Below are 25158 nucleotides of genomic sequence, written 5' to 3' on the forward strand. Positions count from 1 at the left end.
TTAGCCACCATCAGTACTTTTGCTCCTGCCTCTCTGCTTGGAATAACCTCTCTTGATCATCCAGAAATCAATTCATGACATTTAACACTGAATTCAATGCTCCTCCATGAAGCTTGTTCCCTTCCCCATCTTGCAATCCCAAAGCCCTACTCATACCTTTGTCATTAATAATTAAAACATTTATTACATTTATGTTTTCTTATGTATCTCAAGTCATTGATGAATAGGGACCATGTCCCAACTCCTCTCTACAACTTTGGTTTTTAATATGTCAGATATATTATTTCTTAAATGAATGCACAAATTAATGTTATCATCTGGGTGAGGTAACCATATCTCAGTTTAAGTGGGACAGTCCCTCTTTAACCTGTTATTCTGAAATAAATATTAATAGCTTCTCTTTTAATTCACAAAAATGATTTGAATAACATATTGTTAATCTATACCTAGGAAATAGGAAATAAAATTCTGAGCAAGAGTAGAACAGAATCAGATCTGAGAGGAAAATCACTCTAGCAGCAAGACTCAATGACTCAAGCAATAATTTGGGGGGTAGAAACAATAAAATAGACTGAACTATAGTAGTAAAACTAGTAAGAAAACGGCAAATAAAAAGATTCAGGGGATAAAGTTTAGTGGCAAGTTGCATCTATGAGGAATGAAGAGAAATAATACAAATTCCTAGAGACAGCAACTTGGCCAGGTGCCAACAGATTATGACGGAAGCGGAATAATAATGGCTCAATTTAGGACAAGTGGTTGAAGAACCTGGAGGACAAGGTGGTTGATATATGAAGCTAAAGCACATAAAATTTAGGGGATAAGCTGGAAAACATAATCCCAGAAGGCATTAGCCTATAACAACTAACTGAAACCAAGCTGCTGAGTAAGACTGTCCAAGAAACACAAAGTTAGCAGTTCTAATGAAGAGGAAGTACTACCTTTTTAATATACGATGACTTTACAAAATGTATTTCCAAATTTTGGCTTGTAAAATATTTATTCATCATTTAATATCTGCAAATCATGGCATTAAGCACTGAGAGGGAAATAAACATTAAGGGAAATATAAGGAGTTCATTCTGAAGTAAAAAAAGAAACGTTATAAAGAATGGTATTAAATGTGGACTGAGCTGAGAAACAGCCAAGTTCAAGGTCTAATTATGACTGTGGCTTCTTTAAGGAATTCTGGCATAATGACCCAAAGAAGTACAGGCATACTCTGTTTTTATTGTGCTTGGCTGGTATTGTGGGGTCGTTTTCCTTTTTCTTTTTTTTTTTAAATACAAATTAAAGGTTCATGACAACCGTGCATCAACCAAGTCCATCAGCACCATTTTTTTCAACAGCACACGCTCACTTCATGTCTCCGTGTCACATTTTGTTAATTCTCACAACATTTCAAACTTTTTCATTATATTTGCTATGGGGGCCTATGATCAGCAATCTTTCAGGTTACTACTGTAATTGTTTTGGGGCACCACATACTGTGCCCATGTAAGATGGCAAACGTAATTGATATATGTTATGTGTTCCAACTGTTCCACTGGCTGTTCCCCCTTCTCTCTCTCCCTCTCTTGGGGCCTCCCTACTCCCTGAGACATAACAATATGGCAATTAGCCCAATTAATAACCCTACAATGGCCTCTAAGTGTTCAAGTGAAAAGAGTCACCTATCTCTCACTTTAAAGCAAAAGCTAGAAATGATTAAACTTAGGAAGGCTAACAATGGCCCAAAGCCAGGCCTCTTGCACCACACATTTAGCCATGTTGTGAATGCAAAGAAAAAGCACATGAAGAAAATTAAAAGTGCTACTTTAGTGAACAAAAAAATGATTTAAAAAAAAGTGAAAAAGTCTTATTGCTGATATGGAGCAGTCTGAGTGGTCTAGATAGACCATCAAACCAGCCACAACAGTCCCTTAAGCCAAAACCTAATCCAGAGCAAGGCCCTAACTTTTCAATTCTAAAAAGGTTGAGAGATGAGATGGCTACAGAAGAAAACTTTGAAGCTAGTGGAAGTTGGTTCATGAAATTTAAGAAAAAAAAGCCACCTCCACTAACATAAAAAGTAAGTTATCCTGAAGATCTAGCTAAGATAATGAAGGTGGCTACACTAAAAACCAGATTTTTAATGTAAACAAAACAGCCTTATATCAGAAGAAGATGCCACCTAAGACTTTCATATCTAGAGAGGAGAAATCAATGCCTGGCTTCAAAGCTTCAAAGGACAGGCTGACTCCTGTTAGAGGATAATGCAGCTGGTGACTTTAAGTTGAAGCCAATGATCATTTATCATTCTGAAAACCCTAAGGCCCTTAAGGATTATGTTAAATCTACTCTGCCTGTGCTCAATAAATAAACAACAAAGCCTAAATGACAGCACATTTGTTTACAGTATGGGTTACTGAATATTTTAAGCCCACTGATGAGACACACTGCTCAGAAAAAAAGATCACTTTCAAAATACTACTACTCATTGACAATGCATCTTGTCACTCAAGAGCTCAGATGGAGGTATACAAGGAGATTAGTGACGTTTTCAGGCCTGCTAACACAACATCCATTCTGTGGCCCATGGATCAAGTAAAAGTTTCAACCTTCAAGTCTTGTTATTTAAGAAACACATTTCATAAAGCTACAGCTGACATACACAGTGATTCCTCTAACAGATCGGTGAAAAGAAAATTGAAAACTGTCTTGAAATGATTCATCATTCCAGATGCCATTAAAACCATCTGTGGGCCAGGCATGGTGACTCATGCCTGTAATCCCAACACTTTGGGAGGCTAAGGTGGGAGGATCACTTGAGCCTAGGAGTTCAAGACCAGTCCAGGCAATGTGATGAGACTATCACTTAAAAGAAAAAAAAAATTGTGAAGCATGGGAGGAGGTCAAAATATCAACACTAACAGGAGTTTCAAAGAGGCTGACTCCAACCCTTATGAATGACTTTGAGGGGTACAACACTTCAGTGAAGGAAGCAACTGCATGTGTGGTAGAAACAGCAAGAGAACTAGAATCAGAAATAGAGCCTGGGCTGGCTCCCAGCACTTCGAGAGCCTAAGATGGGAGGATTGCTTGGGTACAGCAGTTCAAGACCAACCTGGGCAACATAGCAAGCCCTTGTCTCTACAAAAAAAAAAAAAAAAAAAAAAAAAATCAGCCACGCATGATGGCATGCACCTGTAGTACCAGCTACTCAGGAGGCTGAGGTGGGGTCACTTGAGCCTGGGAAGTAGAGGCTGCAGTGGGTTGTGATTATGCCATTGTACTCCAACTTGGGCAACAGAATGAGATTTTGTCTCAAAGAAAAAAAAAGCGGGGGGAGAAAGAAAAAAAAAAAGAAATGGAGGTGGAGCCTGAAGGTATGACTAAATTGCTGCAATCTCATGATAAAACTTGAGTGGATGAGAAGCTGCCTCTTATGCACTAGCAAAAAAAGTGGTTTCTTGAGACAATCTACTCCTGGTGAAGATGATGTACATACTGTTCAAATGACAACAAAAAATTTAGAATACCACATAAGCTTAAGCTTAGTTGATAAAGCAGCAGCAGAACTGGGGAGGACTGACATCAATTTTGAAAGAAGTTACTGTAGGTAAAATGCTATCAAACAGCATCACATGCTAAAGAGAAATCTTTCATGAAAGGAAGTCAATTGATGCGGCAAACTTCGTTGTCTTATTTTAAGAAACTGTCACAGCCACCCCAACCTTCGGCAACTACTACCCTGACTGGTCAGCAGCTATCAACACTAAGCCAAGACCCTCTACCAGCTAAAAGATGGCAACTAGCTGAAGGCTCCGATGACTGGTGAGTATTTTTTAGCAATAAAGTATTTTTAAATTATGGTATATATCTTTTTTTAGACATAAGGCTATCACACACAGCAGACTACTATATGTGTAAACAACTTTTATGTGCACTAGGAAATAAAATTCACGTGACTCACTTTATTGGGATATTGGCTTTACTGCAGTAGTCTGGAACCAAAGCTGCAGTATCTGGGAAGTATGTCTGTACCTTAACAGTTTTTGTTGTTTTAGTGCACTTAATTGTCCATAGAGTATTTAAAATTTTCCATAAGAATATCTTTGCGAATTGAAAAAGAACTAGCTCAGGAAAGACAATGTTCTGTGGAAGCTGAATCTGTAAGTAGGAGAAATCTCACACACACACTGTGTTAGAAAGGTATCTAAATGGCACACTTTACAACATGTATCTGTACTTGACGTCTGGCTCACTAGGATTATGCCTGAGTTGATGGTTTCACCTAAGGACAACAGATGGTTCAAAATAAAGGAACCATTCATTTTGTCCCAGAAACACAAGGAGTTCTTTACTCATTATTTACTCATCAATTATACGATGCAAACAAATGATTTCAACACACTAATTCTTATCCCTTTGTATATTTTTCACAACGCTTTGCACCCAGTAGGTATTCAAGGAAAAATAAGCCAAACAAATAATTTTATCCCCTTCTATATTACAGCTTATTAATTTGGCTTCTAGGACACCACCACTCTCTCGGTTTTTCTCCTGCTGCACTGTTTGCTTCCACTCATTCTCCTTTGCTGATTTCTACTCTTCTCCCCGACCTTATATTGATCTCATGTCCCATGACACTCACTGTCCTTGGTCCTCTTCCATCCTCTATGTACACTCACTACTTGGTAATTTTACCCAGTCTCATGACTCTCAATATCTATAAACTGATGACTATAAAATTTTCATCTCCAGCCCAGCCTTCTTAGTAATACAAATTTGTATATGCAACTTCTTACTCATTTCTAACAGATATTTCAAACTTGACATGTTCAAAACTGAATTTCTGATCTTGCGTCTAAAACCTACTCCTCCTGCAGCTTTTCCCATCTCGCTGATGGCAGCTCAAACGTCTCTGACGATAACTCTAACACTCCAGTTATTTAGGCCAAAAACCTTGAAGTCATGCTTGATTCTTCTCTTTTCCTCAAGGTCCACATCTGATCTATTAGCAAATCCTGTTGGCTAACCCTACAAAATATTTCTAAAACTTAACCACTTCTCACTACTTCCATTACTATCACTATCACTTTAGTCAGAGAGACCATCATCTCTAACCTGATTTAAGGCAATAATAGCTTTTAACCTCTTGCTTTTACCCTTAAACACCTACAGTCTATTCTCAACACAGCAGCCAGGAGACTACCCAGTAGGGTAGTCAGGTGTAGTAGCACGTGCCTGTAGTTCCAGCTACTTGGGAGGTTGAAGCAGGAGAATCTGTTGAGCCCAGGAATTGGTGACCAGACTGGGCAATATAGTGAGACTCTCTTTAAAAACAAAAGGTAGGCCAGGCGCGGTGGCTCACGCCTGTAATTCCAGCACTTTGGGAGGCCGAGGCAGGCAGATCATGAGGTCAAGAGATTGAGGCCATCCTGGCCAACATGGTGTAATCCTGTCTCTACTAAAAACACAAAAATTAGCTGGGCATGGTGGTGCACACCTGTAGTCCCAGCCACTTGGGAGGCTGAGGCAGGAGAATCCCTTGAACCCAGGAGGTGGAGGTCACAGTGAGTCAAGATCGCACCACTGCACTCCAGCCTGGGCAACAGAGCTAGGCTCTGTCTCAAAAAAAAAAAAAAAAAAAGTGAAAAAAAAAGTTAAGCAGGGCCAGGTGCAGTGGCTCATGCCTGTAATCCCAGCACTTTGGGAAGCCAAGGCGGGCGGGTCATGAGGTCAAGAGATTGAGACCATCCTGGCTAACACAGTGAAACCCCATCTCTACCAAAATTACAAAAAATTAGCTGGGCGTGGTGGCACACACCTGTAGTCCCAGCTACTCAGGAGGCTGAGGCAGGAGAATCGCTTGAACTCAGGTGGCGGAGGTTGCAGTGAGCCAAGACTGCACCACTGCACTTCAGCCTGGGCGACAGAGCGAGACTGTCTCAAAAAAAAAAAAAAAAAAGGTTACGTAGGTCAGTATCACTCCTCTGTTTCAAAATCTTTCAGTCTCCCCCTATGCTATGCATCATTATCTCCCCTCCTCCTTCATCTCTTACTACTCTCACACCTGTTCACCCTTCTCCAGTCACACAAAGCTGCTTGCTATTTCTGGAATGCATCAAGACATGCTCTCAACACAGGGCCTTTGCAACGATTGCTCCCTTTGCTGGGAAAGCACTTTCTCCATATACTCCTATGGTTAATGCCATCACATGCATCAAGTCTTTGATCAAAAATCATCTTCTCAACCCAGACAAACGAACCACCTTATTTAAACTGCAACCCAGCCCTTGCCCCTTGCTTTCAATCCCTCTTACTCTGCTCTTTTTTTATAGCAATTATAAGCTACATATTATGTAACTTACCTTTTAGTATATTCATTATCCGCCTTCCCCACTCTTCATGCTATCAGAACGTTAAGTCTTACTAGGGCAGACCTGCTTTGTTATGGATACAACCTAGTGCACAGACTAGTGCCTTCAGCTGCTAGACTCCCAATAAGCAACTATTGAGCTAATATATTTATAATAGACCCTTGGGAGTCCAGTAAAAGGACCTTCTGAAAACAGAAATGAACTTGAGAGAATTTCGTCAAATTATTTATCACAAACAAATCATCACTAGGATTCAGATTTCCTTCTTCATACTTCTTTACCCCAAACAAATTCTACACTCATTCAAAAGCACTACCAATGCACCAGTTAACCTCTTATGCTGCTAGATGTCGGGGCTACATTCTGTGTACTGTGGGCAGCTGTTTAGCATTCCCTTGAACAATGTTGCTATTCCAATTAAACACAATAAAGTACTTAAAACGGCACACAGTGGCCAACATAACTTTATGAACAGTTTAGAAAATTTCCCAAGGCTCAAAAATAGGCAATTTCAGCCAGGCGCGGGGCTCACACCTATAATCCCAGCACTTTGGGAGGCCGAGGCGGGCGGATCGTGATGTCAGGAGTTCAAGACAAGCCTGGCCAACATGGTGAAATCCCGTCTCTACTAGAAACACAAAAATTAGCTGGGCATAGTGGCGTCTGCCTGTAATCTCAGCTACTCGGAAGGGTGAGGCAGGAGAACTGCTTGAACCAGGACCCGAGAGGCGGAGGTTACAGTGAGCTGAGATCGTGCCACTGCACTCCAGCCTGGGCTACAGAGGGAGACTTCGTCTCAAAAAAAATAAAATAGGCAATTTCAAAATAAATAATTCTGCTGTTAAAGAGCAGTAGAATTTTTCCATTAAAATGTGAATTTAGTATCACAAGTAATGTTTAAAATTAAAAGCAGCCGGGCACCGTGGCTCACACCTGTACTCCAGCACTTCGGGAGGCCAACGCGGGCAGATCACTTGAGGTCAGGAGTTCGAGACCACCCTGGGCAACATGGTGCAACCCCGTCTCTACTAAAAATACAAAATATTAGCCGGGCGTGGTGGCGTCTGCCTGTAATCCCAGCTACTCCGGAGGCTGAGGCAGAAGAATCGCTTGAACCCGGGAAGCAAAAAGGTTGTAGGGAGCCAAGATCGCGCCACTGCACGCCAGCGTGGGCGACAGAGTGAGACTGTTTCAAATAAAAAATAAAATAACATTAAATTAAATTAAAACCTACATTACACATTGTAAGCCTTGTATAATACTTTCCAATGCTATAAAAGCTGTAAGATAATTCACCTACTGAAATTAATAAATTAGCTCACATTAGGCCGGGCGCGGTGGCTCACGCTTGGGCTCACGCTTGTAATCCCAGCACTTTGGGACGCCGAGGCGGGCGGATCACGAGGTCAGGAGATCGAGACCACGGTGAAACTCCGTCTCTACTAAAAACACAAAAAATTAGCCAGGCGTGGTGGCGGGCACCTGTAGTCCCAGCTACTCGGAGAGGCTGAGGCAGGAGAATGGCGTGAACCCGGGAGGAGGAGCTTACAGTGAGCCGAGATTGCGCCACTGCACTCCAGCCTGGGCAACAGAGCGAGACTCTGTCTCAAAAAATAAATAAATAAATAAATAAATAAGCTCACATTGACTTCAAGAATCATCATAAGGAAACAAACACTCATCGAATTATAAATGTGTATCTTAAAAAGAGAACTCTGCAAAGTAGTAGAATTTGTGTTGTTCCTATGCAAACATCAGGATCTTCAATAACATAATTTGACCTATCATGGCATCCGTTATGACCTGAATTAATTGTCACGACCTAAAAGGTCAGCCCAACGTTACTAAGACTCAGTATGCAAAACACTATATATCTGAAAAACTCCAAACTGACTTAGGAAGAATTAACCAAAGCATTTCATTTCATTTACTGCAACTTTAAACAAAACAATCCAACAATCCATTCACACTGTTTAGTGTTTTGTTTAGAAAATATGTCCCACTTGTTATAGAAACTTCTCCAAATCAAGGAAAACCTTCCCCAAAACTTTAGCATTCTACCGGGATAAGCAAAGCTAACAGGTTTTAGTTATGTGCCTGAAAACTAGCCTTCAGGTCGAATGAAAATCTTTTAAAGCTGATGCCGTAACTGTTTGGATCCAAGCACAAAATACTGTAAAATTTCCCAGTGACAGTCTGAAAAAGTACCTACAGTGGTGTTCTTTAAACATGCATCACCTACTACAGAATTCACCATTTGACTGGATGTAAACTTTTAAACTAACTTTGAAAACTTTATCTTTTTTTAGGCAACAGTACAATATTTCAGAGACCTTTAAAGAAAAACTATCTCTAAATTACATGGCTGAGATACTTCCCTTACAATTTCCATCTCGTTTTTCATAGTCTGCTTAAACGAATGGGCATCTAACTGCGAAACTCATATTACCCAACTCAGAAAATACGACTTAGTAATGGTGCTTTCTTAACTACACTCAGAAGTCCCCGGCAAGGACGGGTACGCAGGTTAAGACCGCATCACAGGCAGGAAGGGCGGTCGGCACCCTGCTGGCGACAAGGGCCTGGGTCAGGGAAGAGACTCAAGAGAACAGATTCCCAGTAGCAGGTGCGAGACTCTGGCAAGAGGGCAGTCGCCGCGGGTTTCGGACAGACAGGAGGATGCTGTCTATTGGACTGTGGGACGCACATAAGGGTCAAGCAGCCTCACCTCGGGAGTCCGCTCGGGTGGCTTCTTCCTCAACGCCTGCCTAGCGCCAGGGTCCACGGGTGAGTTCATGGCCACGGCCCGGGTACTCCGCAGCCTGCCCTTAGGAGCCCACGCCACAGTTCATTCACACTAGGCAGCGGGTGCGGTACCTTTCCCCCGCCCCAAGGAGGGAACTTCGCGCCGTAACAAGGTCCAAGCGCAAGCAAACAACCCTTCGCAACGCCCGCCTAGGGCCCCTACCCACGCGCGACTGGCCGTAGACAAGCCTGCGCGGGGGCGGGGGAGAGTAAGTGCGCATGCGCAGCACGCACGCGCACGCTAAGGCACGCCCGAGGGAGTAACTCCACTGTGACGTTAGAATTGGGGCGGTGCGAGTAAGTCGTTTCCTGCTGTCGTCGTGAGATTTAAAGACACCTCGCGAGACCTCACCTAAATCCGTCACGGGATCCGCCTCGGCGTTGTGGTTTCGGCTTCTCCATCCGTTGGAGAAACCGGAAACGCGCTGAGGGCCTGAGCAAAAATAGCATTTTGGGCAGAACCGTGGGGAGGCGTTCTGTGTGGAGAGAACAGTTGTGCCCAAATCCGGAAGCCCAGGGCGTGGCCAAGTTCGGGTTTGCGCTCCCCTCTGCAGCTTCTACTGCCGACTTTGAATATGCGGAAGTAGAAGCCGCCATTCGGCAAAGAAGGAAGTCCACGTACACCCCATATCTCTTTAAATAAAAACGAGATCTCTTGTGAAAGCTGTCCACAGAGAAGTCCCTGATCTATTCGAAACCGACGTCCTGAGACCAGGGCAGAGAAAGCAAACTTTCACGGCCAGGATGGGCAGCCGGTGCCTTGGCCAGCTCACGATTACCTTTGAATCAAAAAAACTAAATTTAGACTGCGTTCATGTAACTAAATGCCCGGGGCAGCCCTCCCTTAGGCAACTGCGTTTAGGTTTGGGACTCGAGTGGCAACTTTTGCAATACTTCTAACAGTCTAGTCTGCGTCCCAACAGACGGAATAAAGCCAGTTTTGTTTCACTGGTCCCTTGGTAAGAAAAACAGACCACCTGGGCGGGCGTGGTGGCTCACGCCTGTAATCCCAGCACTTTGGGAGGCCGAGGCGGGCGGATCACGAGGTCAGAAGATCGAGACCATCCTGGCTAACATGGTGAAACCCCGTCTCTACTAAAAATACAAAAAATTAGCCGGGGCCGGTGGCGGGCGCCTGTAGTCCCAGCTACTCGGGAGGCTGAGGCAGGACAATCGCTTGAACCCGGGAGGCGGAGCTTGCAGTGAGCCAAGATCGCGCCATTGCACTCCAGCCTGGGCAACAGAGCGAGACTCCGTCTCAAAAAAAAAAAAAAAAAAACCGAAAAGAAAGAAAGAAAAACAGACCACCCGTAGGAGCAGCCAGAGAGCTGTTGAGGCTGTTTCAACAATAAGCTCACTGATAATTCCAGAATCCATCGTTCTAGGATACTCCTTACCCTTTCTCATAAGTTCATAGGCAACTAACTTTGGCGACACCACCTTTCTACTGAATTTTAAGCTCCTTATTGGCTGTAACCACATCTAGGTACACCTTGGTATTTCTCACAGCAGTTAGCACAGTTCACTAAATAACAAGGTGATTTATGATTATGACATGCTTTCCAACTAATGACTGATTCACGGTAGAGTTAAAATTATATTTGAAAACAATGAGAGTTCAGGCTCCAACACCGTTTCTGGTACCGGCGATGACTTAAGGGCTGTTTTCTCTTGGTCCTGGGGCTTGTCCCAACTGGGAGTTTACAGTATACTATTAGCATTTCTCTTTTTCAGGTATAGAGCAAAAACTTCACCAGGGAAGTGTGGCACAGCCATTGTAGAAATAAAGTAATTGTGGAAAAATCACAGGATGTTGCAGACGATCCGTCTTCCTCATCATTTTTTGTACAAATATAACCTCTCAAAGATCTGCCCAGGATCACAAACAAAAGTTATCCCTTCCATTCTTCAAGGATCAATTTTCAGAGTCACATCAATATTTTCAAAGAGGGAAAAAGAACTATAAAGCATGATCACCATGAACTTGAACTTTAGGGGCAAACAGACCTAGAATTTGTGTCTCTAATATTAGACCTCTTCTAGTTAAGTGACGAAGTTATTTAACATCTCTGAACTTCATTTTCCTTATGTTAAATGGGAATATAGTAAAGGACCTATTGTTTCAGAATTTTCTTAAGATTACTTGAGAAAATTCACATGAAGCACTTAGTATGTTGCCTGCACAATCCAAGCACTCATTATTATTTCCATTATTTCGCCTCTGGGGAGTGATTTTTATTGTTATTATTTTTATTTATTTATTTATTTATTTTGAGACGGAGTTTTGCTCTTGTTGCCCAGGCCGGAGAGCAGTGGCGTGACCTCAGCTCACTGCAACGTCCCTTGAACTACTCGGGAGTTCAAGGGATTCTCCTGCCTCAGCCTCCCGAGTAGCTGGTATTACAGGCGCCCACCACCACGCCCTGCTAATTTTTGTATTTTTAGTAGAAACGGGGTTTCACCATATTGGCCAGGCCGGTCTTGAACTCCTGACCTCAAGTGATCCACTCAATTTGGCTTCCCAAAGTGCTGGGATTATAGGCCTGAGCCCCCGCTCCCAGCCTGGGAAGTGATTCTTCTAAAGTAGAAATTCAACTTTGAATAATTGAATAGATTTTTTTAGTATAGTTTTTTTCACTTATAACAATTCAGAAACACATTTAAGTATTAGTGAAGATGTGGAGCAAGAGGAACTCTCAAACTGCTGGTTAAGTGCAAGTTGGGAAGTCAGTTTTGGCAAAAAAAAAAAAAAAAGTAATAAGGCTGAAACATAACACACCTCATGACAGCAATGCTCTATAGCAGCAGTCCCCAACGTTTTATGGCACCAGGGACTGGTTTTGTGAAAGACAAATTTTCTATGGGGGTTGGGAGGAGAGTTTCAGTATGGAACTGTTCCAACTCACATCATCAGGCATTAGATTCTCGTAAGGAGCATGCAGCCTAGAGCTCTCACATGTGTAGTTCATGATAGGGTTCCTGTTCCTAGAGAATCTAATGCCCCTGCTAATCTGACAGGCGGAGCTCAGGCAGTTATGCTGGCTTACCTCCTGCTGTGCAGCTGCTTCCTAACAGGCCATGGACCAGTACCAGTCTTCGGCCTGGGGACTGGGGACCCCTGCCCCATTAACAGAAAAGATGGACAAAAATGTTCCTTATTCATAGAAGCCAAAAACTGGAAATAACCCAAATATCCATCAATACTAGAAGGGATAAATTGTAAAATATTCATCCACGATGGCACATAGCTACATAGCACATAGTGATGATTCTCCAACATAATTTGAGAGAAAAAAAGCAAAACAAAATACAGAGTATAATTACACAGACAGAGTTTAAACACAAGCAAAATTAGGTCTTTTAGGGATGCAAATACAGAGGTAAAATAATAAAGAGAAAGCAAGGAAATGAAGTCAGGTTGGTAGTTACAAAAGTGAGAAGGTAGAGAATTATGATCAGGATAGGGCACATGGAGGAGGGGGCTTCTGGGCTGCTGAAACTGATCTACTTTATTGGCCTTAGTGATGGTTATATGAGTATATATTTACTGTTTTCTGTATATATTTCACAAAAGAAAGTATGCAAAGGCTTTGTCATTAGACAGCAACAGTAAAAATTACATTAATATACATGGTGACTATCCATAACTAAATTTAAGTATACATTTTCAAAATCTATCTTGTCCTTTACTATCTTGTATTATATTGTTATATATAGAGAAAAGTGAGGAGAGACAGTAAAGTTCTAATAGCTATTTTCAGACAAAAGGCAACCTCCAGGACAGGATTCACCAGCATTAACTTGTATCTGAAAGAAAAATATAATGGTCTGAATGCAAGTAATCTATTAAATTGTGGGAAAATAAGGACTTTTTAATTTGCTTAACTTTTTATTTTTGTTATACTTACTACTACCTGACAGCACATTACATATGAGTAACATGTATATGTATTTAATTTGTTTGGTCTATCCCCTCCACAAAAAGGAAAATATGTAAACTCTATGAAAACAGAAATAATGCATTATTTATTGGCATATCCCTAGTATCCAAACCTATGCCTAGCATATTATAGGTGTTGAATAAATACTTGCTGAATGACCAAATACAACTAAGACTAACTTATTAAGAGGGCATTTTGCTATTAGAAAGAGAGGTACTTGAATATCATGAATCTGCTCAAGAGTGAAAAAAAATTTTTTTAAATAGAGGTACTTGATTGCTCTCCAGTGACAAAGATCATCTCTGGTTACATAGCTGTTGCTTTGCAAAACTGAATGCTCAATAAACCGACATAATCATATGTCTATCTTTCCAGAGTAACTGCAAACCAACAAGAACAGGGTAAAAAGCTCTGGTTTTAACAGTACCTGAAATGAAGTAAGGAATTGAGATTTGGAGTATGCTAGAGATTGAGTCACTACTATGGACAAGTAAGAGCTTTCACTGACTCAAATCCAGAAGGGCAGTTGTTATCATTGAATCAGAATCTCTGGGAATGGGGGTCTAGGAGCTTATATTTTTCAAAAGCTACCCCAGGTGCTTCCAATATATAACCAAGTTTGAGAACCACTTTAAACTATAATAACTGTGGTTCTAAACTAGTCTGATCCATCTTTAACCCCAGCCATTGTACCACACTAAAGGACATTGACTCGTGAGTGCTAGACCAAATATGCCCCCCAAGAATGAATCACAAGATTCTTACGAAAATAATACCTTCCCTGTACTTACACATTTATCAACAGTTTCGTCCTTCTCCTTGCGACAATGTAGGAAAGCAATACTGCCTTTATCGTTAATTTGAATTTGTGCACTGAGGTAAATATAAGGCCTGTCCTTATTAAGATAGCCACTTGAAAAGGAAGCTCAAGCCTCTTTAACTTAATACTCTCCTTAGAGTAAATGCAGGTTTATTTGTGGGATGTCTAAGAAGACTGTGTTAACCCAGATAGAGGTGTCTGCAATCTGATGAAGGGATCAGTCTAGATTCCAGTTCACCAGAAACAAAGTTAGTGTTAAAAGGAAGATAAGGAGAACTAGTCACCTGACTATTGGAAGAGCGAGGGTAACTGAGCACATGCTTTAAGGCCAAAAGGACACTAAAGTTCTCCCGACAAATAATGGGTGTGAACATATTGTTTTGGATTGCTTGTGTTTTTTTTGGGGGGGGGTGGCGGGGAGGGGAAGTCTCAACTAATCTTAAATTTAGGGCAAACAGGGCAAAGCACAGTCTGCAGTATGGAACAAAAACAGGAAGCACTACACTCCCCTATGCCCCCCATTTCTATCTGCCTAAGCTGTTGCCACTCACAGCTGCAATTTTCCAGCCCCACCTTGTACCTTCAGCTCAGGTTTGGTCCTACTTGCCACCTTACCCCACCTTGCATATTGGCAAAGACAAATGAAGAAATCCCGGATGTCTTTACAATACAGCTGTCACCACATGGCAGTTGAGAAAACATTCTGGTCTGAGAGACAAGATGAACACAGAGGAAAGACTGTGACTTCAGATAATCACATTAAAGTCTCTGTATCTCCTTTTCTCATTAGCAAAAATCTTCTCATAAATGTTACCAATTTTAAACCTCTAAAATAGCTGACAGCTGTTTCCCAAATACTTGAGACTTCTCTGCTTTGAAACAGTTCACTTATTCTCTTTCGTTAAATGTAAGAGTGATAATATGTAGTATTATATGAAAACAGGTACATCAAAAAGCCCCTGGTCTAGTCCCACCCCCAGGACTAACTCTGCCCAGATCAACCTAGCCTGAGCAAGACAGCTTACCAATAAGCCTACTCACTGATGAATCACTGCTATAAAGCAGGCACAAAGCTGATTTCCCTACAATATAGACGAAGACAATAGACTTGCTCAGTCACTTGCAAATCAGTGAACAAAGAGGATGAAAACCCAAACTAATCAGCCAATTGTTTGTAAAGTATAGTAATTTGTATTGAATACAATGTTCTTTTTTATTTGAGACAGAGTTTTGCTCTTGTTGCCCATGCTGGAGTGCAGTGGCATGATCTCAGCTCACCGCAACCTCTAGAGGCTGAGGCAGGAGAGAAGCAACTCTCCTGCCTCAGCCTCTGGAGTAGCTGGGATTACAGGTGCCTGCCACCATGCCCGGCTAATTTTTGTATTTTTAGTAGAGAGGGGGTTTCACCAGGTTTGTCAGGCTGGTCTCAAACTCCTGACCTCAGGTGATCTGCCCACCTCAGCCTCCCAAAGTGCTAGGATTACAGGTGTGAGCCACCGCACTCGGCCTGTATTGAATACAATTTTCTTAACAACATTATATAACTTCTGCGTTTTTAGATTGTTGGGTTCAGTTTGCTTTCATAAAAGCATTTAAAGAACTTTTCAATTTGTTGCTGGCTGTAAGAAGATACTCTTACATTTTCTGTTACTATGTTTTTATTCATAAGAACATATGTTAAAAATTCTCACAACAATAGGTGGGGGGCCACAAGAGGAAGGCTAGACAGATTATCTGGTAAAAGTAGCAGCCAAAAATTATTTAGCACTTGGAGTATGCCAGCACTGAGCTAAATCCTTAACATTCTTTATTTCATTTGATTCTCACAACCACCTCATGAAGTAGATTCTATTAAATTACCAATATGGAAATACCAATGGGGAAAGGTCACATCCTTAGAAGTGTTAAACTTCTAAGTTTGACAGAAGTTATGTCAATCCATAACTTCTGTCATCTGATGTCTGGACAGACATCAGTCCATAACGTTACATACACCTTAATATATGAAAGAAAGACCAACACCATCCATCAAGTTGACATATGTATTTATTGCACAAATATCCCCTAGAACTGGGAGGTTATTATAATACAAGTGTACATTTGAGAAATGTATACAGAACAAGAAACAAATATGTACATTTTACATATCCAACATCTAAGTAACTTAGAAAAAGCAGAACAATCTCATAAGACATCTACCAGAAGTAGGCATTATGTAAAATCTGTTTTTTTACGTGATCATCCCCAGAGTATGCCAATTGGAACAAAACAAAATCTGTACTAGTATGTTTTTATTGCACTTAACATTTTCAAACTCAAAATTAAGACATATTAATAAAACCAATTTAAAATCAAACCAATTAGTTTATATACAAGAAAAAATTAGTTTTAATTCTATAATGTAAAAGATCCCTTTTTTATCTCCTGTTTCAGTAAACAGGGTTTTTTTTTGATATGTAACAGCTGTCTGTACCATAACTTGTAAAAATTATTTCGAACAAGCCAAAACTCTTTTCACATTCATCATAATGACCACACTTTAAAGTAGCAGCAGCTCATTCCTTGGGCTTTGTGTAAGGAAAGAATGACTATGAAGGTAATAGAAATTATAGAAGGATTAGGAATTACAAAACTCAGGAATGGGAAACGGGGGAGGAAAAAAACAGTAACTCAGGAATCGTATAAGGATTAATGATTCTTTAAGAAACTATAGGTCATTTCCTTCCCAGCAAAGCTTAGCTTTAGGAACAACAATAGCATGAGCCACCCACTTATTGAGGACTAGAATTTCTAAATGGTAATTAAACATTTTAAATAAAGAATAGTTTGATGGTTAAGGAAACACCCAGACATTATCCAAGTGCTACACAGAGCCACAATAATAAAAAAAAAATGTACAAGGCTGGGCACAGTGGCTCACGCCTGTAATCCCAGTACTTTGGGAGGTCGAGGCAGGTAGATCACTTGAGGTCAAGAGTTAAAGACCAGCCTGACCAACATGGTGAAATCTCATCTCTACTAAAAATACAAAGTTAGCTGGGCGTGGTGGCACACACTTGTAATCCCAGCTACTTGGGAGGCTGAGGCAGGAGAATCACTTGAACCTGGGAGGCAGAGGTTGCAGTGAGCTGAGATCGCACCATTGCACTCCAGCCTGGGCAACAAGAGTCAAACTCTGTCTCCAAAAAAAAAAAAAAAAAAAAAAAAAAACCACAGGTACAATGGCCCGCAAATGTATGAACTTTTTAATATTCTGAATTCTGCCAAAAAGATTGACTCATAGAATTCCAAAATTACACAACTGGATAATTTTGTTAATCCACAGAATAAGAAAATTAAGCCAAAGAAAATATATCCACAAACGCTCCTTGGCAGCAAGTCATCCATGGGAGACTCAGGTAATAACTGGGACTAGGTAAAAGGTCATGGGCCAAACAGATTGCAGACACACCAATTTCAGGTTTACATTCCATTAAAACAACCATTTCTTCTTTGTCTAGTTGGAAGTCTCTTGAATACATACACAGCAAGGCAAAATGTGACCCAATGCTGTAAATTCAAGATCAAAGACAACTTTCTATTAACTATTGAAAATTTAAACAGCAAGAATGGATGTGTTATATAGTAAATATATTTAATAACTGAATAAACAAGTTGTTTTCTTTTTTTAATCAATGATGAAATTATGATGAAAAGTCAATGAAAGCAGAAACCAACTTTACTACTAGCATTAAAAGTCTCTTAGACCAGATAAGCAAAGAATGAACTATAATGTAGTATTCAAGTAAACTGAGGTAGTAGAGAGTATTGATAACTTTATCCACCCACCTTTCTATTTACATTACTTACAAGAGTTTGGTTCCATATTAGCCTTTCTTACAAGCAACACTCTATAGTATGTACAAAGGCAACAATTGAGAAGTGAAAATCTTTGAAAAAAATATGCTTTTGGAAGGGAGGAGCTCTTAGAAAAAAAGAATAATTTTAAGAGTTATGAGTTCTATTAGTGTAAATTGGGTATTATTAAGCAGTGAAACAAATATTCAGCTCCTATGGGTTCATGAGGGTTGATACCAAAAGCAAGGGCCTTGGCTACCTGAGCACTTTTAAAGAATATAGTATTGTTTTTGCCAATGCTTTGGTACAATTTTTAATCTTAATTTTCATTTATGTTAAATTAGTGAATATGTAAATATTAATATTTGTAAGAATAGTTCATACTTATCAACAAATGGTATAAAGTAGTATTCTCATTTTGGGAATATCAGCCTTAAAAAAAAAAAAGGTTGGCTTTACTTATATTTTAGAGTGTGTGAAACAGAAAAATCACCAATAAGTAATATTTCAGCATTACAGACAATACTAGTTGAAAATATATATTTTAAAGGTATGTTTACCAATCTTGTATTTCTATTTCTGCTGTTTTTAAAAAAAAATAGGTACATATGTACACTTGGGTGGATAACATAACACATTTACACTCATTATTCTGAGTTTGTTATAATTAACAGGCTGTTTAAAATACTTACTTTGAGAAATAACCAGAAATCGGCTGTTTTGAATTGCAAAACTAACAAATAATCAAGGTTTTATAGATCTCTGTACCTTAGAAATTAAAAATTAAAAACTAATGAATAACTATTTCCGAGCCATTAAATCATGAGACATTGTTCCTATTTATGAGTTGTGACAACACTGCAGTGATCACATGAAACTCTTAATATTCATTTTGTAGAAATTTCTACCGTACACTTTGGCTTTTTCAAATGCTTCAAAATTATTGTTGCTTTAATTTCATTTGTTTAAAAATCTACCACCACCCAAAAGTCCAGTCAAAAAGAAAAAGCCATCTGACATACACAGAATATACAATGCTATGCAGAATACCCTGGTGACTGACTCATTCAGATGGAAGTCTAAAAGGGAAGAAGAATCTCCATAAATGCGTGTTGTGTCTGCTTCCTTGGTTTCTACTTATTTTCCCACCAATTTCTAACAATCTTTAGGTATATTAAAGGAGTATTTGTGCAACATATGGAGAATGAGTGCTTGCTACAGCAGCCAGAAGTGGAAGATCACTGGATTCAATCCTGAAATAAAGGGGAAAAAAATGTCAGTTTTGATTTTCTGTACCGAGGACGTGAACTCTACAGGCAATCACCACCACCTGTAAGGTCACTATACCTCAATGGTTAAGGAGTTAGGCCACTCTGGCCAAAAGGAAAAATTTTCAGTAAATAAAACACAGAACTACAAATATGAGTAACAACATCATAAATGTAGGAAAGTGTCTCAATGACATGCTGATGGAACATGAATCTGGGCAAGGCACAATGACTAACAACTATAATCTAGTGTAATAATAGCTGGGTGGGGTGACTCGTGCCTGTAATCCCAACACTTTGGGAGGCCTAGGTGGGAGGATCGCTTAAACCCAGGAGTTCTAAGACCAACCTAAGCAAGATAATGAGACCCTGTCTCCACAAAAAAATTTTAAAGACTAGCTGGGCATGGTGGTGTGTGCCCGTGGTACCAGCTACGCTGCAAGCTGAGGCAGAAAGATCTCTTGAGCCCGGGAGGTTGAGGCTGAAGTCAGCCGTGTACCAACAGAAGGGCAACGGAGCAAGACCTTGTCTCAAAAAAAAAAAAGTAATAATAATAATAATCAGGTGTACCCAGATTGTTTTAGATTCAAATGTGTCTATAATAAGATGTACTGGAAGTAATGGGAGCTACTTCAGAATACATCCTACCACAAATTTATAGGAAAAGAAAAATGGCCAATCAACATAGAAAATATTAATCAGACCCTTTCATGGTTAGAGAAATGTGAATAAAATCAGATGCCATTTTTTAGCTAGTAGCTTGGCAAAGATCAAATTTGGTAATAGCCAGTAGTGAGAAGAGTGCCTCTTACTGTTTGTGGGAATTCATTTTGAAACTTTCAGGAGAGTATTCAGTATAATCTGTCAAACTATCTATCAATACAGGCCCTTTAACCAAAAATTCTATTTCAAGGAATTTATCCTACAAATGTCAGAGATTTATATTCAGTCTGGCATTGGTTTATAGTAGCAAAAAACTAAAAATAATCTAAATTCCAACATATAATGGAATGCTACACAGCCATTAGGAAGAATGAGATTATTATGTGCTTATATGAACATTCAAGATATGGTAAAAGGCAAGTTGTACAAGGACACAAGAGTATAACTCAACTTAGATTTTTAAATAATATTCATTTAAAAATTCTATAAAACAATCTGTTAACAGTGTTTGAGTAGGGGTTAGAAGTTGGGGGGAAGAAGACAATGACTGACTTTTCAGTGTATGCCAAAATGCACTGTGAATTTTGGTTATATGTATGTTACTTTTTAAAACTTGTCTTAAATATTTTTACATAAAGGCATTAAACACACACCTCACTCCCCAGAAAAACAAGATTACATCCTGTTACCGATTTTCCAAATACTGCAGAACAATTCTCTCTGCATAACTCAAGTCAAAATCATCAGGTCTGGACCAACAGTGTGGTACTACAGAATATAAATAGGGTCTAAAGTAAAAAAGATATACAGTCATTCAAATCCCTAATTAGTCCTACCAGTGTGTGACATCTGGCATGTTAACTTACAGAATCATCTGTTTCCAACCTGGATAACACTGCCTACACACTGCAGGAAGATAATAAGAATTAAGAAATAACACTAGTAAAAAATTTTAATTTGTTTTCTGACATACAGTAGGTTCTCAGTGATATTGGTTTCTTTTCCCATCATAAAAGCCAAATTATATAAAAGTTCTAGCTTGTTTTGCTTTCTTTAATGGCATTTCAAGAAATCATTCATATGAACCCACCTAAAGTGGCCACAGAACACAAGAAAAGTGACCACAGAACATAATGAAATAGGGCTATACTGTGCTCCCCCCATAAACTTCCCATTCCTCCTTCAGTAAGCATTTTTGATAACTTTTCTGCCAGAGAATAATGCAGAATAGACAGACATAATATATAGTTAATGGGGGGAAGGAGTAATATATGGATAACATATTACCATCTACAGACTTCTGTTACCTCAATCAGCTCATTTGGAAGGCAGGGCAGATACTTGGAATAATGAGTTTGCAACATATTTAATAAATAAAAGAGTATGTACTTATTTTTCTGAGACAAAAATTCAGATTTTAATTCATTCTGATTATATTCTCAGCCTACTATATGTAATGGCACAAGGGATAATGCCTTTCAGATTAGTGGATGACAGGGAACCTGCTATTATATAGTACAGGGCAACCTAAATGATAACAGCCTCCAGCTTCTAAGAGGAGAAGATACGTAAAAGGAAAAAGGGCAATTCTGCGGAACATTCCTTGCCTGATGACAGAGCAATAAAAGCAAAGCCAGAAAAGAAACCATTAACATACCCCAGAACCACTCCCAGCTCCTTGACATGAACACGCATCTGCCCCCTCAGATATTCAGACAGCATTTTACTTTTGAAGTATAGCTCCTGCAACCGGTCTTCAAGATGCATTACACACTGCAGTTAGGGAGGAACCAAGAACCAGGTCAGAAAACAGTTTGCAACTCTCAGTCATGGCAAACTCCAAAACATCATGTTTTTGACAATTCTGTTTATTTATTTCAACATGAACTAAAATTTGGAGCACATTTTTAAAGTATGTAGTTTTAGCTAAAAAGAGAAGTGAACCTTTTTCTGGCTCATATCAAAGATTAGCTTCTACAGCGTCTTTTATTTTTTAACTATGCTAAAAATACACATACGATTTGCCCTTTTAACCATTTTTTGTTTGTTTTTTGTTTTTTGGACGGAGTCTTGCTCTGTTACCCAGGCTGGAGTACAAAGGTGCGATCACAGCTCACTGCAACCTCTGCCTCCCGGGTTCAAGCAATTCTCCTGCCTCAGTCTCCTGAGTAGCTGGGACAACAGCCATGTGCACCACACCCGGCTAATTTCTTTTCTATTTTTAATAGAGATGGGGTTTCACCACGTTGGCCAGGCTGGTCTCAAACTCCTGACCTCAGGTGATCTACCCACCTCAGCCTCCAAAGTGCTGAGATTACAAGTGTGAGCCACCGTGTCCAGCCCTTTTTAACCATTTTTAAGTATACTTCGGTGGCACTAAGTACATTCAAAATGCTGTGCAACCATCACTACTATCCATTTCCAAAACTTTTTTTCACTATGTTTTTATTCCAAATTTGATAAATATAAAATTTTTATAAATTAACACTTTTCAAATGTATTTACATAGGAAAGGATGTATTCTCCTGTGGAGAATAAAAAACAGTTTGCCAAAGTTCACAAAGAATGCTATGTAGTTCCCCAATTTCTAAGCTGAAAGACTGAAAATTAAAACACATCTGGGCATGGTGGCTCATACTTGTAATCGCAACACTCTGGGAGGTGGAGGCAGGAGGATCATCTGAGGCCAGGAGTTTGAGACCAGCCTGGGCAACATAGTGAAACACTGTCTCTACAAAAAAAAAAAAAAAAAAAAAAAAGATTTAGCCGAGCATGGTGGCACGTGCCTGTAGTCTTAGCTACTTAGGAGGTTAAGGTGGGAGGACTGCTTGAGCCTAGGGGTTTTGAGGGTGCACTGAGCCATGACTACTACTGCAATTCAGCCTGGGTGACAAAAGTTAAAAAAAAAAAAACAAAAAAAACCTAAAACACATACATTTTGTTTAATGTCAATTAACTTGCTCAATTTACTAAAATAGGTGATTTATCATGTGAATTGATGCTAAACATGTTTGAGGAAAAAAACAGAAGTTTCAGGTGCTAAACAAATTCTTGCAGTGTTCCTTTCCAATGAAAATCAGCTATTAAAAGTTCTTAATAAAAATCTACTTTATTACTGTAAAAACACAACCAAATGGTTGTGGTTTTATAGTGTTATGTTTTTTCACAATGCTTTAGGCTGATAATGCCATAAGAAAATTTTAACTGCAGAATAAATGTAGATATAAAATATGTAATATAATTTACTATATTAACCACTTTACAGTAATATAATTCTATAGTCCTAAGAGCATTCAATGTTGTGCAACCATTACCACCATCCATTTCCAGAACATTTTATCATCTCAAAAACTCTGTACTCATCATCTCAAACAAAAACTCTGTACTCATTAAACAATAACTCCTCATTCTCTTCTTTCCCGCAGCCCCTGATAACCACTATTTTAGATTCAGTCTCTATGAATCTGCCTACTTGTGGTACCTTGTATAAGTGGAATCATACAATATTTGTCCTTTTGTGTCTAGTTTATTTCACTTAGCATAATGCTTATGAGGTTCATCCATGTTGTAGCATGTATTAGAATTTCAGTCCTTTTCATGGCTGAATAAATATTGCATTGTATGTATTATACCACATTTTGTTTATCCATTCATTTGCTGATGGATGCTTGGGTTATTTCTAATGTTTGGCTATTGAGAATAATGTTTCTGTGAACAAGAGTATACTGCCTGAATCCCCGCTTTTAATTGTTTTGAGTATAAGCACAGAAGTGGAGTTAATAGATCGTATGGTAATACAATAACTGTTAAAGTTTTTGAGGAACGGCCAAACTTTTCCACAGCTCTGGCACCATTTTACATTAGCATCAACAATGCATGAGGGTTCCAAGGTCACCACATCTTGGTCAATACTTACTATTTGTTGTGGATTCTTTTTATCATAGTCATCCTTACAGGTATTGAATGGCAGCTCACTGTGGTTTTATTTGCATTTCCCTAATGACTAATGATGTTGAGCATATTTTCATGTGCTTATTGGCCATTTGTATATTTTCTTTGGCAAAATGTCTATTCAAGTCCTTTGCCATTTTTTAATTCAATTTTTTGCCTTCTGCTGAGTTGTAGGAGTTTTTTATATATTCTGAGAATCAATCCCTTTTGAGATATATGATTTGCAAATATTTTCTATTTTATAGGTTGTCTTTTCACTCTGTTGATAGCTAATAAAAGTTTTTAATTTGATGAAGTCCAATTTACCTATTTTTTTACTTTTGTTATCTATGCTTTTGGTTTCAAATTCAAGAAGTCACTGCCATATCCAATGTCACAAAGATAATCCCCTAGGTTTTCTTGTAAGTTTTATAGTTTTAGCTCTTAAATCTTTGATCCATTTGGAGTTCATTTCTGTACGTGGCATAATTCTTTTGTATGTGGCTATCCAGTTTTCCCAGCATCTTTTGTTGAAAAGACTCCTTTCCCTGTTGAATGGTCTTGGCACTTTTGTTGAAAATCAATTAAACTTTTATGTGAGGGTTAACTTTTAGGATCTCCATTCTATTCCATTGGTCTATATACCTGTCTTTATGCCAGTAGCACAATGTTTTGATTACTATAGCTTTGTAATAAGTTTTGAAATCAAGAAATGTGAAATCTACCAACACTATTGTTTTTCAAGATCGTTTTATCTCTTTGGGGTCTCTTGAGATTCTTAATGTATTTTAAGATGGGTTTTTCTATTTCTGCAAAAAATATCAATTGGATTTTCATAGGGATTACATTCAATCTGTAGATAACTTTGAGTAGTAATGACATCCTAATAATATTAAGTCTTTCAATCCATGAGCATGGGAAGTGCTTTCATTTATACATGTCCTTAATTTCTATCAATAATGTTTTGTACCTTATAGTGTACAAGTGAGTCTTTTGTCTCCCTAAATTTATTCCTAAGTAATTTATTCTTTTTGGTGCTATTGTAAGTGGAATTGTTTTCTTAATTTCCCTTTCAGAGTGTTCATTGTTCAAATAAGTATACAGAAATGCAACTTATTTTTATGAGTTTTGTATTATGCAAATCTGCTTATTAGCTCTACCGTTTTTTGTGGAATCTTTATGTTTTCTATGTACGAGAACATCATGTCATCTGCAAACAGAGATAATTTTATTTCCTCTTTTCCAATCTTGAAGTCTTTTGTATTTTTCTTCTCTGATTGCTCTGGCTAAAACTCTCAGTAGCATGTTGAACAAAAGTTGTGAAAGTGAGTATCATTGTCTTTTTCCTCATCTTAGGGAAATACTTTCAGTCTTCCACCACTTAGTATGATGTTGGCTATGGGTTTGTCATAGATATCCTTTATCGTCTTGAACTACAAAGCTTTTTAACTATGCTATGTTATAGTTCTCCTAATAAGTGAAAGAAAGAACCTTGAAAGTTGGAAATGGGGTCTTTAGTGAGAGATTAC

General features: G+C 39.0%; 2 protein-coding genes across 6 annotated transcripts in view; both read right to left on the minus strand.

The window, feature by feature from the left end:
* The window catches only part of RAPGEF6 (Rap guanine nucleotide exchange factor 6), a 219539-nt gene extending 210171 nt beyond the window's left edge, over positions 1 to 9368 (minus strand). For 3 of the 4 annotated variants that reach the window (XM_003259924.3, XM_003259923.3, XM_003259925.3), the window contains exon 1: positions 9094 to 9361. In XM_003259924.3, the coding sequence (XP_003259972.1) occupies positions 9094 to 9162 (69 nt within the window). In that variant the 5' untranslated portion in view covers positions 9163 to 9361. Of the gene's footprint in view, positions 1 to 9093 lie in introns of all 4 variants that reach the window. The other variant, XM_003259922.3, reaches the window with a different exon arrangement.
* A 6590-nt stretch (positions 9369 to 15958) lies between these two features.
* Positions 15959 to 25158, minus strand: part of FNIP1 (folliculin interacting protein 1) — a 159969-nt gene continuing 150769 nt past the window's right edge. For both annotated transcript variants that reach the window (XM_003259927.2, XM_003259926.2), the window contains 2 exons: positions 21357 to 21472; positions 15959 to 19021 (listed from right to left, as the gene is read on the minus strand). In XM_003259927.2, coding sequence (XP_003259975.2) covers positions 18943 to 19021; positions 21357 to 21472 — 195 coding nt within the window. In that variant the 3' untranslated portion in view covers positions 15959 to 18942. The remainder of the gene's footprint in view (positions 19022 to 21356; positions 21473 to 25158) is intronic.

This window comes from Nomascus leucogenys, chromosome 2 (genome assembly GCF_006542625.1).
Source record: "Nomascus leucogenys isolate Asia chromosome 2, Asia_NLE_v1, whole genome shotgun sequence".
Taxonomy (NCBI): Eukaryota; Metazoa; Chordata; class Mammalia; order Primates; family Hylobatidae; genus Nomascus; species Nomascus leucogenys.